Raw genomic sequence first — 15,622 nt, 5'->3', positions numbered from 1 at the left:
AACACTACAGCACCCCTTTAGGACTGGGACACTGCACAGGACTTTGGAGTGGACACAGCCCCTATGGACAACTGACTGCACAACACAGTCCAGCCAGCCCCTATGGACTTTGAAGTAGTGGACACAGCCCCTATTAACAACAGCAGCACAGCACAACACAGCCAGCCCCTATGGACTTTGAAGTAGTGGACACAGCCCCTATGGACAACAGCAGCACAGCGCAGCACAGCACAGCACTACTCTGCACTACACTACACTACACTACACAGCCCAGCCAGCCCTAACTCCCACCCTCCCTCTTCACTGTCCACAGCCGAGTGAGAAAATGGCGCCGACGCGGGTACCTTATATAGGATCCAAAACCCGCGAGACCTGGAAGGCGGGATGATGACGTTTTGCCTCGATTTCAGATCCGAGTCAGGCGGGAAAAGTCGAGCCTGACTCGGATCGGCCTCGGATCGGGGGGTTCGGATTTCAGAAATCCGAACCCGCTCACCCCTAGTTTTTATATATGTTTTTTTTTCATGTTATGAAACATGCCATTTGATAATTTATGGTTGAAGTGAAAGAATCTACAGTTCAAAATTTGAAACCATTAAGGGGTATATTTACTACAGTGCAGGTTTTTAGAAGTAGAGATGTTGCCCATAGCAACCAATCAGATTCTAGCTATTATCTTCTAGAAGGTGATAGATAAATGATAAGTATAATCTGATTGGTTGCTATTGGCAACAACTCCACTTCTAAAAACCTGCACTGTAGTAAATATACCCCCTACGTATGCAATTTATCTACTAACTACACTTGTGGTGTGTGGCATCTCTCCCCGGCAGCGCGTTGCTGCCGGAAGGCAGGATTATGGATGTAGAAAATACAAGAAAATACAGCGCTTGATCTGAAATGAATATAATAACTGAACCAGATGAAGTACAATATCATATATGATTTAATATGGTAAATGCACAAAATTGCAATAGGCAATTTAATAAAATAATTATATAAATTACAGCAATCAGGATTCTGGGAGTACAGGTCTCGTGGGGTGTGGCGTCTCTCCCCGGCAGCGCTGCGCATCATCACGGGCCACATGATTGACATGTCAGATTTAGGGGCATATCCAATTGGCCGTGGGGTTTACCCCATGGCTAATTATCGCGCAGGTCAGGATTCAATTAGCGGGGACCCACGCGCGGGTGTCTCCGAGTCCCCGCTGTCAGGCTTTACCTCGCACCTCATGTAGGTGCGAGGTAAAATCTGCGCGGGGCCGCCCTATTCGGCCTAGCGCGAGCGTGAATAACACACTGATTCCACCGTTCTCGCGGAATCAGTGTGTTCTCACGTGGAAGTCCTGTTTTTTTGACGCGAGGAAAAGCTATTTTATTGAATAGCTAATCCCCGCGTCGCGGGACTGTAGCCCGAAAATCAGCCGCGGGTGAAACCCCGCGACTAATTGGATATGCCCCTTAGAGTGTGGGTGCAGAATATAAACAATGTCCAAAAGTGAACAACCCATTAAAGAATAATGTATTGAAAATGATTAGACTTAGGACCCTATTTACTACAATCCACATTTAAAATGCAGATTGTAGTGTGATATTTTCACTTAAATTCGCTTTGCGAATTTAGGAAATATCACAGGGATTTATTAAAATTCCCTTGCAGGGACAGAGGTTGCGATAAAGCTCTGTCCCTGTGAATCCCCTCCGCAATCTTTTCACTGTATTTTTCAGAAAAAATACAGTGAGAAGGTGCCCGCGCATGTGCCGACCGACTCAACTAACCCCCCCCCTGTCGACCCCCCAGCCTCTAACCACTGCTCCTCCTCCTTTCTTTCACTTACCTTCGGTCATCGGTTCTTCAATGAGGTCCTCTGGGGCTCCGGTCAGCTGGTCTCCCATCTTGCACTGTGATCCCGGTCAGCTGTTCTATGCAGCAGCTTACCAGGGTCACAGTGCAGGAGCAGGGAGACCAGCTGACCAGAGCCCCGGAGGACATCACCGGAGCACCGATCACCGGCCCTGGAATCAGGTAAGTGTTTCAGGTTTTTTTTGCAGTGCTCAGCTTGTGGTCTATTTAGATCACACAGCTGATTACTGGAGCCCAGCTACCGGCTATGCTCTGCCTGTTAGAGCAGAGCAGGAGCCGGGGAACCGGGGGACCCCCTGGATAACACAATATCCAGGTGGCGTTATTATCACAGGGCTGCCCCCCGGAATTTTTTCACATTTTATTTTTAGTAACTTTGGCCAGATCAAATGTCTACAAATTGACATCTAGCATGTCAACACTGATGAAATGTTGATATGGTCACAATTTTGACAATCCAGTTTTCAGGTACGCATAACCCTAACTTCCAACTCTAATCCCTAACCCTAACATTACTGTTGGCATTTCCACTATGTCATGTCATATGTTAACATTTTGTCCATGTCTACACTTTCTAGATGTCAATAAGTATGATGTCATCATTTAACCATGTTAACATCATAACCGTTGACATTCTGGTGTCGACATTATGACACAGTGAAAGTTGACTATGTGATTGCATAACCACTGATTCACATATGAATTTTGCTGTTCACTAGTGACATAGCACACGCAGCCTTTGTTAGGGAATCAACTTTCAAATTATGTTGTGTGTAAAATACATCCTCATAGTTTCCAACATGTTCTAAAATGATTTAACCAGGAACCCTTATACCTCTGATGCAGCTGAATCTAGTCCTTCATGCACTGTCCCCCACCCACACCATCACCACCATGATATGTATAATTATAATATCCTTTTTTATATATTAATGTACAAACCCCGTAGATGAAGAACAGGCAGTGAGAGGTAGTGATGTAGAACCGGCAGTGAGAGGTAGTGATGAAGAACTGGTAGTGAGCTGTAGAGATGAAGAATAGGCAGTGAGAGGTAGAGATGAAGAATAGGCAGTGAGATGTAATGATGAAGCACAGGCAGTGAGAGGTAGTGATGAGGATCAGGCAGTGAGAGGTAGTGATGAGGATCAGGCAGTGAGAAGTAGTGATGAGGAACAGGCAGTGAGAGGTAGAGATGAAGAATAGGCAGTGAGAGGTAGTGATGAAGACCTGGTAGTGAGCAGTAGTGATGAAGAATATGTAGTGAGAGGTAGTGATGAAGAACCGGCAGTGAGAGGTAGTGATGAAGAACTGGTAGTGAGCTGTAGTGATGAAGAACAGGCAGTGAGAGGTAGTGATGAGGAACAGGCAGTGAGAGGTAGTGATGAGGAACAGGCAGTGAGAGGTAGTGATGAGGAACAGGCCGTGAGAGGTAGTGATGAACAGGCCGTGAGAGGTAGTGATGAGGTACAGGCAGTAAGAAGTAGTGATGAATAACAGGCAGTGAGAGCTAGTGATGAAGAACGGGCAGTGAGAGGTAGTGATGAGGAACAGGCAGTGAGAGGTAGTGATGAGGAACGGGCAGTGAGAGGTAATGATGAGGAACAGGCAGTGAGAGGTAGTGATGAAGAACGGGCAGTGTGAGGTAGTGATGAGGAACAGGCAGTGAGAGGTAGTGATGAGGAACGGGCAGTGAGAGGTAATGATGAAGCACAGGCAGTGAGAGGTAGTGATGAGGATCAGGCAGTGAGAGGTAGTGATGAAGAACAGGCAGTGAGAAGTAGTAATGAGGAACAGGCAGTGAGAGGTAGAGATGAAGAATAGACAGTGAGAGGTAGTGATGAAGACCTGGTAGTGAGCGGTAGTGATGAAGAATATGCAGTGAGAGGTAGTGATGAAGAACCGGCAGTGAGAGGTAGTGATGAGGAACAGGCAGTGAGAGGTAGTGATGAGGAATGGGCAGTGAGAAGTAGTGATGAAGAACAAGTCTTGAGAAGTAGTGATGAAGAACAGGCAGTGAGAGGTAGTGATGAAGAACAGGCAGTGAGAGGTAGTGATGAGGATCAGGCAGTGAGAGGTAGTGATGAGGAACAGGCAGTGAGAAGTAGTGATGAAGAATAGGCAGTGAGAGGTAGTGATGAAGAACAGACCGTGAGAGGTAGTGATGAGGAACAGGCAGTGAGAGGTAGTGATGAGGAACAGGCAGTGAGAGGTAGTGATGAAGAACGGGCAGTGTGAGGTAGTGATGAGGAACGGGCAGTGAGAGGTAGTGATGAGGAACGGGCAGTGAGAGGTAATGATGAAGTACGGGCAGTGAGAGGTAGTGATGAGGAACATGCAGTGAGAGGTAATGAAGCACAGGCAGTGAGAGGTAATGTTGAAGCACAGGCAGTGAGAGGTAGTGATGAGGAACAGGCAGTGAGAGGTAATGATGAAGCACAGGCAGTGAGAGGTAATGATGAAGCACAGGCAGTGAGAGGTAGTGATGAGGAACAGGCAGTGAGAGGTAATTATAAAGCACAGGCAGTGAGAGGTAGTGATGAAGAACAGGCAGTGAGAGTTATATTCAGCATACCGAATAAAATAGATCATATTATGCAGTTGGCAAATTTGGACACACAAAGGGACATTTGCAAGGACACAGAACATCCTGGCTCCGTCCCCTGTCACTAGGAGCAGATTTCAGCAATGTACTGTAACCTTGCATTGTTCTTCCTCACTGCAACATTGTGCTTAGGAGTCTGATGACACTGCTGCCTCGCCCACTTAGTGATGTCACTGCCGGGTCCTCCTGCTCTCGGCTGTCCCCAGTGGCCGTCTCTAGAATGCGTATGATCGCTGTCACCTCGCACACAATTACTACACTGCCGGCTAGATGATCTGATCTCCCAGCCGCCATGGGCTGCGAAGATCGGGAGGGTAATGACGAGGAACCGGCGGAGCTGGTGGGGCTGGGTGGGATCCCCCCTCCAGATAAGAATGGCTGTGTGCAGACCCCCCCCTGGAACAGCGACAGCAGCCAGCTTGAGGTCTATGCAGCAGAGAGTGACACCGAGGGTCCAGGTGACAGCAACCCCTTTACCCCTGACTGTCCCTCAACTCAGGACCCTCACAATGATAAGACCTGTTGTCCCCACCTGTCCTGTGTCCGCCTGATAGTGACAGATGAAAAGACTGGTAAGAGACAGACTTGTTATATATCTATATTCTTCTTTATTTTATCTATCATGTATGTGATTTATAATCTCTCCCCACATACAGTACAGTCACCTCTCCTAGGATGAGGGACATTTATTCTGTATTGTGTAGCATTACCAGTACTAATTCACAGTTTACAGCACCTGAAAACTTTACTGCATGTTAAAGTCACTATTATAGTACACTGTCTGTCTGCAAACCTACTGTATGTCACATAGCATCCTGTAGGTTGCATCACTCACACTCTACTCCCCAAGCAACAGTCACGGAGTCACTTTATTATTATTATAATTTATTATTATTATTATTATTATTATTTTTTTTTTAATTGTTATTATTCTTCTTATTATTACTATTATTTATTATTATTATTATTATTATTATTTTTGTAATTGCTATTATTTTTCTTATTATTATTATTGTTGTTGTTATTATTACTATTATTATTATTATTATTATTATTATTATTATTATTATTATTATTATTATTATTGTTGCTGTTATTATTACTATTATTATTATTATTATTATTATTATTATTATTATTTTTCTTCTTCTTCTTCTTCTTCTTCTTCTTCTTCTTCTTCTTCTTCTTCTTCTTCTTCTTCTTCTTCTTCTTCTTCTTCTTATTATTATTACTATTATTATTATTATTATTATTAGTGTTTGAAGAGAAAGTGCAGCCACAGGCAGTAGTTTGCACCACATATAATCTATGAATTGCAGAAAATTTTGTGAAACAGGAGCTGTGGGTAGTGCCCCATTATGAGTATTATAAGACTTTATAAAGTTATAGTTTGCATTTTGGAAGTGTTACTTGCCTTCTGTTAATAATCGTATTGATCTTATTGACATTATTAAGTTGTGGACTAAAACATACTTCTGATGTATTGTTTTGTATCATTAAATAGAAAAGCAGATAGTGAGTATAATGACCAGTTGCATAAGCATCATGTGCACAGTACAGTCTGGTCTGCAGACAGCGATTACTGGAAAGGTTACTGTACTGTACTGGCCAGGGCTTTAGTCATAGTCATAGCCTAAAGACACTGGCATCAGGATGACTTTGCATAAAATTATTATTATGTAATAACAGTTCAATCCACCCTGTCAAATGTATATGCAGTATTATTTATTGGTGCAGTCAGAAGTGTATTATCATCAGTATATTTTTTTAATTACGTTCATTTTTAGGGCGTCATAAAATTCTGCAGCACTGTACAAGGCAGAAGTACAAAACAGGTAGATGCGATTCCAGTAACGTTACAGTGTAAAATAAGAAACAGGGCAACATAATACAAGTAGTAGTGCAAGTACGAGTGCTACCATGGTAACAATACAAGCTGTAGTGCAAGTACTGTACAAGTGATACCAGGGTAACATAATACAAGCTGTAGTGCAAGTACTGTACAAGTGATACCAGGGTAACATAATACAAGCCGTAGTGCAAGTACAGTACTAGTGATACCAGGGTAACATAATACAAGCCGTAGTGCAAGTACTGTACGAGTGATACCAGGGTAACATAATACAAGCCGTAGTGCAAGTACTGTACAAGTGATACCAGGGTAACATAATACAAGCCGTAGTGCAAGTACTGTACCAGTGATACCAGGGTAACATAATATAAGTCGTAGTGCAAGTGCTGTACTAGTGATACCAGGGTAACATAATACAAGCCGTAGTGCAAGTACAGTACTAGTGATACCAGGGTAACATTATACAAGCCGTAGTGCAAGTACTGTACTAGTGATACCAGGATAACATAATACAAGCCGTAGTGCAAGTACTGTACTAGTGATACCAGGATAACATAATATAAGCCGTAGTGCAAGTACTGTCCGAGTGATACCAGGGTAACATAGTACAAGCCATAGTGCAAGTGCTGTACTAGTGATACCAGGATAACATAATACAAGCCGTAGTGCAAGTACTGTACTAGTGATACCAGGATAACATAATATAAGCCGTAGTGCAAGTGCTGTCCGAGTGATACCAGGGTAACATAGTACAAGCCGTAGTGCAAGTACTGTACGAGTGATACCAGGATAACATAATGCAAGCCGTAGTGCAAGTACTGTACGAGTGATACCAGGGTAACATAATACAAGCCGTAGTGCAAGTACAGTACTAGTGATTCCAGGGAAACATAATACAAGCAGTAGTGCAAATACGAGTGTCACGAACCCGGACTGACTCGCAGATACAACAATCTGGATAAGCTGGTTGTGACGCCGGCGCACCACGGTCACTTACCAAAATACACGGTTCTTCTGCCACCACGCAGATGGTTCTCCGGAGGTCTGCGATCTCCCAACAGATTAATAATAAATCACATTCAAATTACACACAAATATGTAGCATGGGCCTATCCAGGCACGCAAGTTCAATAAAAATCACGGAGAATATGCTAGATTAAATGTGTTTAATCCAAAAGATATTTTCAAGGCTTAGTTACAAAAAATTTGAATAAAATGACATACAGATTATAATGTAAATATTTAAAATAAATAAATAAAAGAAAACTCAGAGTCCCTAAACAACTAACAAAAAAGTTCTTAGCACTGCTGATGGGGTGGGGGATCTCACCCACAGGAATATCCTTTTGCACTCCCAGAACTTCCGTCTGAACCCCAAGGAGTGAACATTGAATGCTGGATGGCATTCCTTTTTAATACATCCTTAATTCTTTGTTTATACTTAACAGGGTCTCCCTATCAGGTGAGCAGGGTTTGAAATCAATAGATTTCCAATACTGGGTTACCTGGCCAAACTAACAGGATCCCTGCTTTAAAGATGAGTGACAATATAACTCACTCTTCAACTTCCCTCTTCCAGACCTATAGTAAATACCAGAATCCTTATCTCAGCCTCTATAGCATAACAAGAGTCTTTAGAGGTAGGGCAGTGAAGTAAAAAGAGGTCTGTTTCTGGGATTATGATCTAGGCAGGGCCGGATTAAAGGGGGGGCGACAGGGGCGATCATCCCTGGGCCCCCACACTGAAGGGCCCCCACACCCAGCCATCGGGGTTAAAGTGAACCGGAGGAGACGGAACCAGTTCCGCCTCCTCCGGACACCTAACCCCGGCGCCGCAGGGAGGCACCATTTGCCAGGCGCCTGCTGAGATTGTAACCAGCGGGCGCCCAGCTCCATCCCCGCAGCGGCAGCCAGAGCCGGAGGCTAGAGGCCACTCGTGAGCTCCGGCTTCCGGCTCAGGCAGTGCACTATGGGAGAGACGTCATAACGTCTCTCCCATAGTGCAGAGGAGCAGCCGGGCGGACCAGAAGGCAGCGGGAGCCGGGCTTAAGGTAAGTATGACTTTTTTTTCTTTTTAGCGCAAGCGGCTGTTCCACTGAGGGCATTGCTCGAGAGGGCATTACTACTGGGGGGCATTAGTACAAGGGGCATTACTCGTGGGGGCATTACTCGGCATTACTACAGGGGGCATTACTCGGGAAGGGGCATTACTACAGGGGGCATTACAATTAGGGGCATTACAATTGGGGGCACCATTTCTGGAGGCATTACTATTGGGGACTACTTGAAGGTAGGGCATTACTACTGGGGCACTAGTACAGAGGGAGCATTACTATTAGGGGCACTAATACAGGGGCATTTATACAGAGGGTACTACTACAGGGGGCATTACTACTGGTGCCACTACCACAGGGGGCATGACTACTGGGGGCACTACTACAAGGGTATTACTGCTGAGGGCATTTATACAGGGGGCATTACTATTAGGAACACTACTACAGGGGCATAACTACTGGGGGCACTGCATAAGGGGCAACACTCCTGGGGGCACTACTACTGTGGGCTCTGCATACGGGGCACTACCACAGTGGGCACTGACACTACTGGGGTCCCCATTGTGCATACCCCCAGTTCGTCACATTTAATAGGGGCCCCCCATGTTTGTTGCCCAGGGGCCCCCACAGACCTTAATCCGGCCCTGGATCTAGGACACTGACTTCAGGGGTCATAAATTGAAGAGGGCTAGTTGTTCACACATGACCTCATACTGTGAGGGATATTCATTCTTTTGTTATCTGCGAGCCATCCATTTATACAGATTATAAGAATAAAGGACACACAGTTATATATCACTCCTCAAATCACAGGACATAGATCATTATCAACCCCTCTTCCTTGAATGCCTAACGAGTGATACCAGGACAACATAATACAAGCAGTAGCGCAAATACGAGTAATACCAGGACAACATAATACAAGCAGTAGTGCAAATACGAGTAATACCAGGACAACATAATACAAGCAGTAGTGCAAATACAAGTAATACCAGGACAGCATAATACAAACCGTAGTGCAAATACGAGTAATACCAGGACAACATAATACAAACCGTAGTGCAAATACGAGTAATACCAGGACAACATAATACAAACCGTAGTGCAAATACGAGTAATACCAGGACAACATAATACAAACCGTAGTGCAAATACGAGTAATACCTGGACAACATAATACAAGCCGTAGTGCAAGTACGGTACAAGTGATACCAGGGTAACATAATACAAGCAGTAGTGCAAATACGAGTAATACCTGGACAACATAATACAAGCCGTAGTGCAAGTACGGTACAAGTGATACCAGGGTAACATAATACAAACAGTAGTGCAAATACGAGTGATACCAGGGTAACATAATACAAGCAGTAGTGCAAATACGAGTGACACCAGGGTAACATAATACAAGCTGTAGTGCAAATACGAGTGATACCTGGGTAACATTATACAAGCAGTAGTGCAAGTAGTGTACGAGTGATACCAGGATAACATAATACAAGCAGTAGTGCAAATACGAGTGATACCAGGAAAACATAATACAAGCAATAGTGCAAATACGAATGACAGGACAACATAATACAGTCCGTAGTGCAAGTACGGTACAAGTGATACCAGGTTAACATACGTAATACAAGCAGTAGTGCAAATACGAGTGATACCAGGGTAACACAATACAAGCAGTAGTGCAAGTACGAATGATACCAGGGTAACATATTACAAGCAGTAGTGCAAAACAAGGGTAACATAATACAAGCAATAGTATAAAACAAGGGTAACATTATACAAGCAGTAATATAAAACAAGGTACAGTAACACAATGCAAGTGGTAGTAACAAAGTGAAGTGACCAGGATTACATGGGTAGTAGAGTACAGCTAGCATCCACCCGTATACATATCTGTAAACCCTCCTATAATGAGCGATAACTGGTTATTCATCTGTGGCTCTGAGCATAGTCTGTGCTAATTCACTATATAATGGAAATATTGGGGCGTAGCTCTTTTGCACTCTATTACTGAGACATTATATATATATATATATATATATATATATATATATATATGTGATATACATCTGGTCACTTAGTAACTGTTTATTTGCACAGCACAGTGTAATTGCACAGAGATTACAGGTTTGCATCTTGTACACTTGTACAGTGTGTGACTCTCCTTCCGGTATCTGGCTGACCATTGTGAGAACTCAGGGGATAATAGGACAGGCACTTTTATATACCCATGCCCATGGCCTGGAGAAGTCATCCCACAGTAACTATGATGTTAGGCTGTCACCTTTCTCTTTAGCTGGGTACACACTGGAGCGATGTCGTTGTGATTTGGCTGATTTGGACAAATCGGAATGACAAATGGTGCCTATCCTGCAGTGTGTATGTACGTTATGCGCGCTCCCGCCTTTGCATGTGACGTTGTTAGGTTCGATGTGCTGCACATCAACCTGACGATATAGCATGCGGCACTGTGCAGTGTAATGAAGGACGAGCGATCGTTCATTACATCGTTCTGATGTGTACCCATTATCCAAATCGGTCAAATCGGAACAACATCGCACCAATGTGTACCCAGCTTTACAAAGACTGCTTTCTGCCCCCGCTTCCCTTTTATCCTCTTACGGCTTGCCCCTCCCCTCCCTTTCCCATAAAAGATAAAAACCCCACAGCAGCCATAACAATGACATTTGTATCTTCTCTCTCAGGGCTTCCTGCCTTGGATCTTCCCTTATTCCATCATCACTCGTGTCTAGTTTCTGTTCTCTACACTCGGGTGTGTTTCTGTGTTACTACATTAGCTCCACACTCCTGTTAGTGACATTTGGAACCTGTGATGTATTTGGTGGTACCCCATTTATTTCTCTTCTTATTTGTGTTGTGTCAGATTTCTTTCTGTTTTACACTTACACGCTGGCAAAAATAACAACTTAAATATATATATATATATATATATATATATATATATAGTGTTCACTCTACCTCTGGTGGCAGGCAGGGCGCCGGAGCTAGAGAAGGGCAACCTTGAAAAGGGGGCGTGGTCATGAAAAGGGGGCGTGTCTATAAGACGCGGCCCTTTTTTGTCATACTTGGGCGTGCCCAGCACTTACACGCCGGGCAGCCCCCAAGCGCTGCAGACAGGGAGAATAGATGCCGGGCGCATGCGCCCGGCGTCTATTCTCTGGCGGTGACCGGGTAACCGCACATTTCTCCACCCGCGGGATACTGTGTCCCGCGGGTGAAGACGGCACCCGCAGGCTGTGAGGGCAGGGCGCTTTTTGCCCTCCAGAAGGTGGGCAGGGTGCCACGCCCCGCTAAAACAGCCTAGCGGGAACGCTATATATAAATAAATATATATATATAAAATTCTGCTTGTATAAACCCATTTTTGCATAACTTATAAGTGATCTTCTGGGCTGCCTATTTATAAAACAATTATATGTAGTGTCATTGGTCAGTGTATTGTTGCACTTGCTGCTTCTTGAACAGGTGCTTTTTTTTTTTAGATTTTTTTGGGGTTCATTTGTGTTCCCTGCGTTGTCCCACAATGAAAGGTACTCCTTACTATATATATATAGATAGAAATACATAGACAGACAAACAAATAGAGATAGACAGACAGACAGATGATATATAGAGAGTAAAGCTGGGCATACACTTCCAGATAAAATGCCTGTTAGACTGACAGACATTTTATCTGGCAGCCTGCCACCCGCAATTGTGCGCGGCATACACTGTGATATTACTCACAGTGTATTAGCCCGACATCTGTGCTCCGCCCCTGTGGGAGGAGACATTTCCCTGTTCCATCCTGGGCATACACTGCCCGATGCGGCCGACCAATTGACTCTTACATATCGCGTCGGACGGGCATGCTGGACAATCCGGCATGCCTGACCGAGCAAGGTATTTAACCCACTGTCACCCGCACACACGCTACAATTATCGGGGTGATCCGCGGATATCGAGGGGATCGCCCCAATAATTGTAGTGTGTATAGCCAGCTATAGTTAGATAGATAGACAGACAGACAGACAGATGATATATAGAGAGACAGACATACAGACAGATGACATATAGATAGACAGGTAGATAGATAGAATTGGATTGAAATGCCGGTGCAGTTTAGCTGCCGATTCAAATTCCGACAGCGGTTGCCCGAAAGGATCAAGATCCCGACAGAGACAGGAAAGTGCTCTAACCTCCCCTGTAAAACCCCTCTAGCCCTAACCCTCCCTTAGTGGTGCCTAACACTAACCTCCCCCATATTGCCTAAATCCTAACCTACCCCTGTGGATGCCTAACCCTAAACTCCCCCTTACCGCTCCCTAAACCTAACCCTCCCAGATAGATAGATAGATAGATAGATAGATATGAGATAGATAGATAAATAGATATGAGATAGATAGATAGATAGATAGATAGATAATGAGATAGATACCTAATGAGATAGATACATAATGAGATAGATAGATAGATAGATAGATAGATAGATAGATAGATAGATAGATAGATAGATACATGATGAGATAGATACATAATGAGATAGATAGATAGATAGATAGATAGATAGATAGATAGATAGATAGATAGATAGATAGATAGATAGATAGATAGATAGATAGAGTAGATTGATAGATTATAGATAGAGTAGATAGATAATGAGAAAGATAGGCGCTGCACCCGCCGCCAGTGGTGAATAGCTGGGGCCGAAATGCACTATGGCGAATACCTGGCGTATAAGCAGAAATGCATCGTCCATCATGTTGTCAGTAGCAACTGACTGTACCTCTCTATGGGGGAAATATATCGAACCTTCTAAAAAGTGGATAAGTGGACAAATGGGCTGCACTGCTTTAAGTAGGAAGCCGTGGCATCTTACTGTGCTGGTGGTGCATGGACAGGAACTGTATACACTGGTGCACACTGGAGTCAGCAGGAACAGAGCCCTAATTCCAATATCTATGGCACACACAATGACAGGTGGTTCATTATTCATGGAAGCGAGTGCTAGCATTAAGCTCAAGGTGCCTACAGTATATATCAAAATAGTGACAAATGCCCAAAACCTTTTGTACCTTATTGGCGCTCTTCGCCACAATTTTGGAACATGTTTTGTAGCAAGTTATCATTGCCCCCATCCGGTTACAGCTGCTCCAGTAAGCAGATGTCCTAGTGAAGCCTAACAGCCACACATTCGCTGCTAATAGTACTGGCAAAATGGTTATAATGCTGTGTTCCGTCCCAGCACTTTTATTATGCATGCACAAACGTAGGTAGCACTGTGAGGTCACAGGAGGTGGATGGCACTCTGAATCCTCCCCGGGACCAGGGGGCGCCGGGGGACCCTCAGCCAGACACAGATGATGGCCGTTCAGTGTGTATGAACGACCATCATCTGCAGATATATTTGTATAGTGTGTGCCCACCTTTACATATAAAACCCTACACATTGCACTGTTAGCAGCCACCCCACTCTCCCCACACACCAGTAAATAATGACCTACATCAAGATTGTTTTCAAACAGATTATCTGAAACTATGTTAAATCTTTTAAATTGCTCTGCAAGGAAGTATATTAACACTTGTTTCCATATAGACATGCTGGCAATCGGACTGCAGCTGATGTGTTTGTTTTGAGTATCATTTTCCACATAGCAACTGACTTGTAAATGAAAGTTTACCTGAGTTACAAATCTTCAATGACAAACACTAAGGTAGCAGCTAGGTGGAGTGTGGACATGACAAGGGCAATGCCAGCTAAGAGGAAAAGAGGTTGTTTTAAAGTTGGGGAAAGAGTTAGGGGCATACCGGTTCGGGGGCAGGGTCAGACTATAGGCGTCATTAGGCCCCGCCCCTTTTCCCAGAAAAGTCAGAGATTTGCATCCTGCCCACTTCACTAGGAAGATCTGCCTACCCTTCCGGGGATGAGGGGGGCTACCGGAGCCTTCCGCGACTTCCGGGAATGTAGGCAAGTATGGTTAGGAGTGTATTCACTAAGCCTTGGAGAGAGATAAAGTGGAGAGAGATAAAGTACCAACCAATCAGCTCCAGTCAGTTTACAGGCTGTAGGGTAATTTTTGGTTAGGATGTGCTTCGGGGTGTGGTGGTAGTTGGGGATTTGAAGTTAGGGTCAGGTGGGTGGGTGGGAGATGGGGAAGTGGGGGTGGTGCTGCAGCGTAAAGTAGGGATACCTGATCCTACTTGTGGATTAACGTGATAAAAGATGGGGGGTTACGTGCGCTCCTGGGTTGTTAGTGCATGGTCAGGGAGGGGGGGGAAGAGAGAGAGGGGAGTTGGAGGGAGGGGGTGGTAAGTGTGTGTTGTGATGGGTGTGTTGTTGTGAGGGATAAAGATCACACGGCAGGCTGGGTGGGTGATTGAAGGTAACAAAAATTTAATTGTGTTTAAATGTGTTGATAATTGTCTTTTCATTTGATTGGAGGCACAGTGCTCCTCGGGGTTCGTTGCATCCCTGGATTGTTTGTGGGGGCGTGTGGTTGCCCAATATGGTGGTGGAGGGGATGAACAGGTGCAGTCCACAGTTTGGGAAGTAGGCAAACCCTCTCAGGGGGTTCCCTGACATGCGGTCCTTACTACTGCATGTTCCCCTGCAGCCCACCCGCCAGCGACCACCAGCAGTGTGCAACCCAGCGTCCCAGCGCCCCGCCCAACCGCCAGCAGCGGCAGCGGCGCACACACCAGACACCCGCACTCTCTCCACATCGGCTGTGCCCTCCGCCACCCGTGCAGCGCACGCGGCTCAGACACCATCACTATGCCCACTCCCCACCAGGCTTGCTGGGGCGAGTTAAAGCACCAACAGCCGGCGCAACACTAATGCCACAGGGACCCAACATCCCACGCTGACTGCGCCGCACCCGCATCAAGGGCGACCGCACACAGCCAACAGGACAATCCCCTCCCCTGCACTCACGGGCGCGTGGAAGATCCACGTCCGCCAAACATCATTTCGGCACCAACTGGACTTTGAGAGAGCCGCTCCCCGCCTTGGGCACCTACCGGTAGGTAAGCATCACCCCTCCTCACCAGTGCGGGACGCCGCAACCTGGGAACAACTCCCGACCACCACAACCAGGGCATCCCAGCTCTCAAGTCTGTAGACCAAAGGTCCAGCAGGGGGACATGCAGTAGTAAGGACCGCATGTCAAGGAGCCCCCTGAAAGGGTTTACCTAATTCCCAAACTGTGGACTGCAACTGTCCATCCCCTCCACCACCATATTGGG

At 45.2% G+C, this 15,622-nt stretch overlaps 1 protein-coding gene across 1 annotated transcript in view; it reads left to right on the top strand.

The window, feature by feature from the left end:
* Positions 1-4,702: 4,702 nt before the first annotated feature.
* SLC35G1 (solute carrier family 35 member G1) overlaps positions 4,703-15,622 on the top strand; it is a 28,882-nt gene continuing 17,962 nt past the window's right edge. The window contains exon 1 of the mRNA XM_088476979.1: positions 4,703-5,040. Within this exon, the coding sequence (XP_088333105.1) occupies positions 4,761-5,040 (280 nt within the window). The 5' untranslated portion in view covers positions 4,703-4,760. The remainder of the gene's footprint in view (positions 5,041-15,622) is intronic.

The sequence above is a fragment of the Taudactylus pleione genome, unplaced genomic scaffold, assembly GCF_031769625.1.
Source record: "Taudactylus pleione unplaced genomic scaffold, aTauple2 ptg000198l, whole genome shotgun sequence".
Taxonomy (NCBI): domain Eukaryota; kingdom Metazoa; phylum Chordata; class Amphibia; order Anura; family Myobatrachidae; genus Taudactylus; species Taudactylus pleione.
Note: the sequence above shows the minus strand (reverse complement) of the source record. Positions and strands in the feature narration are given on the sequence as shown.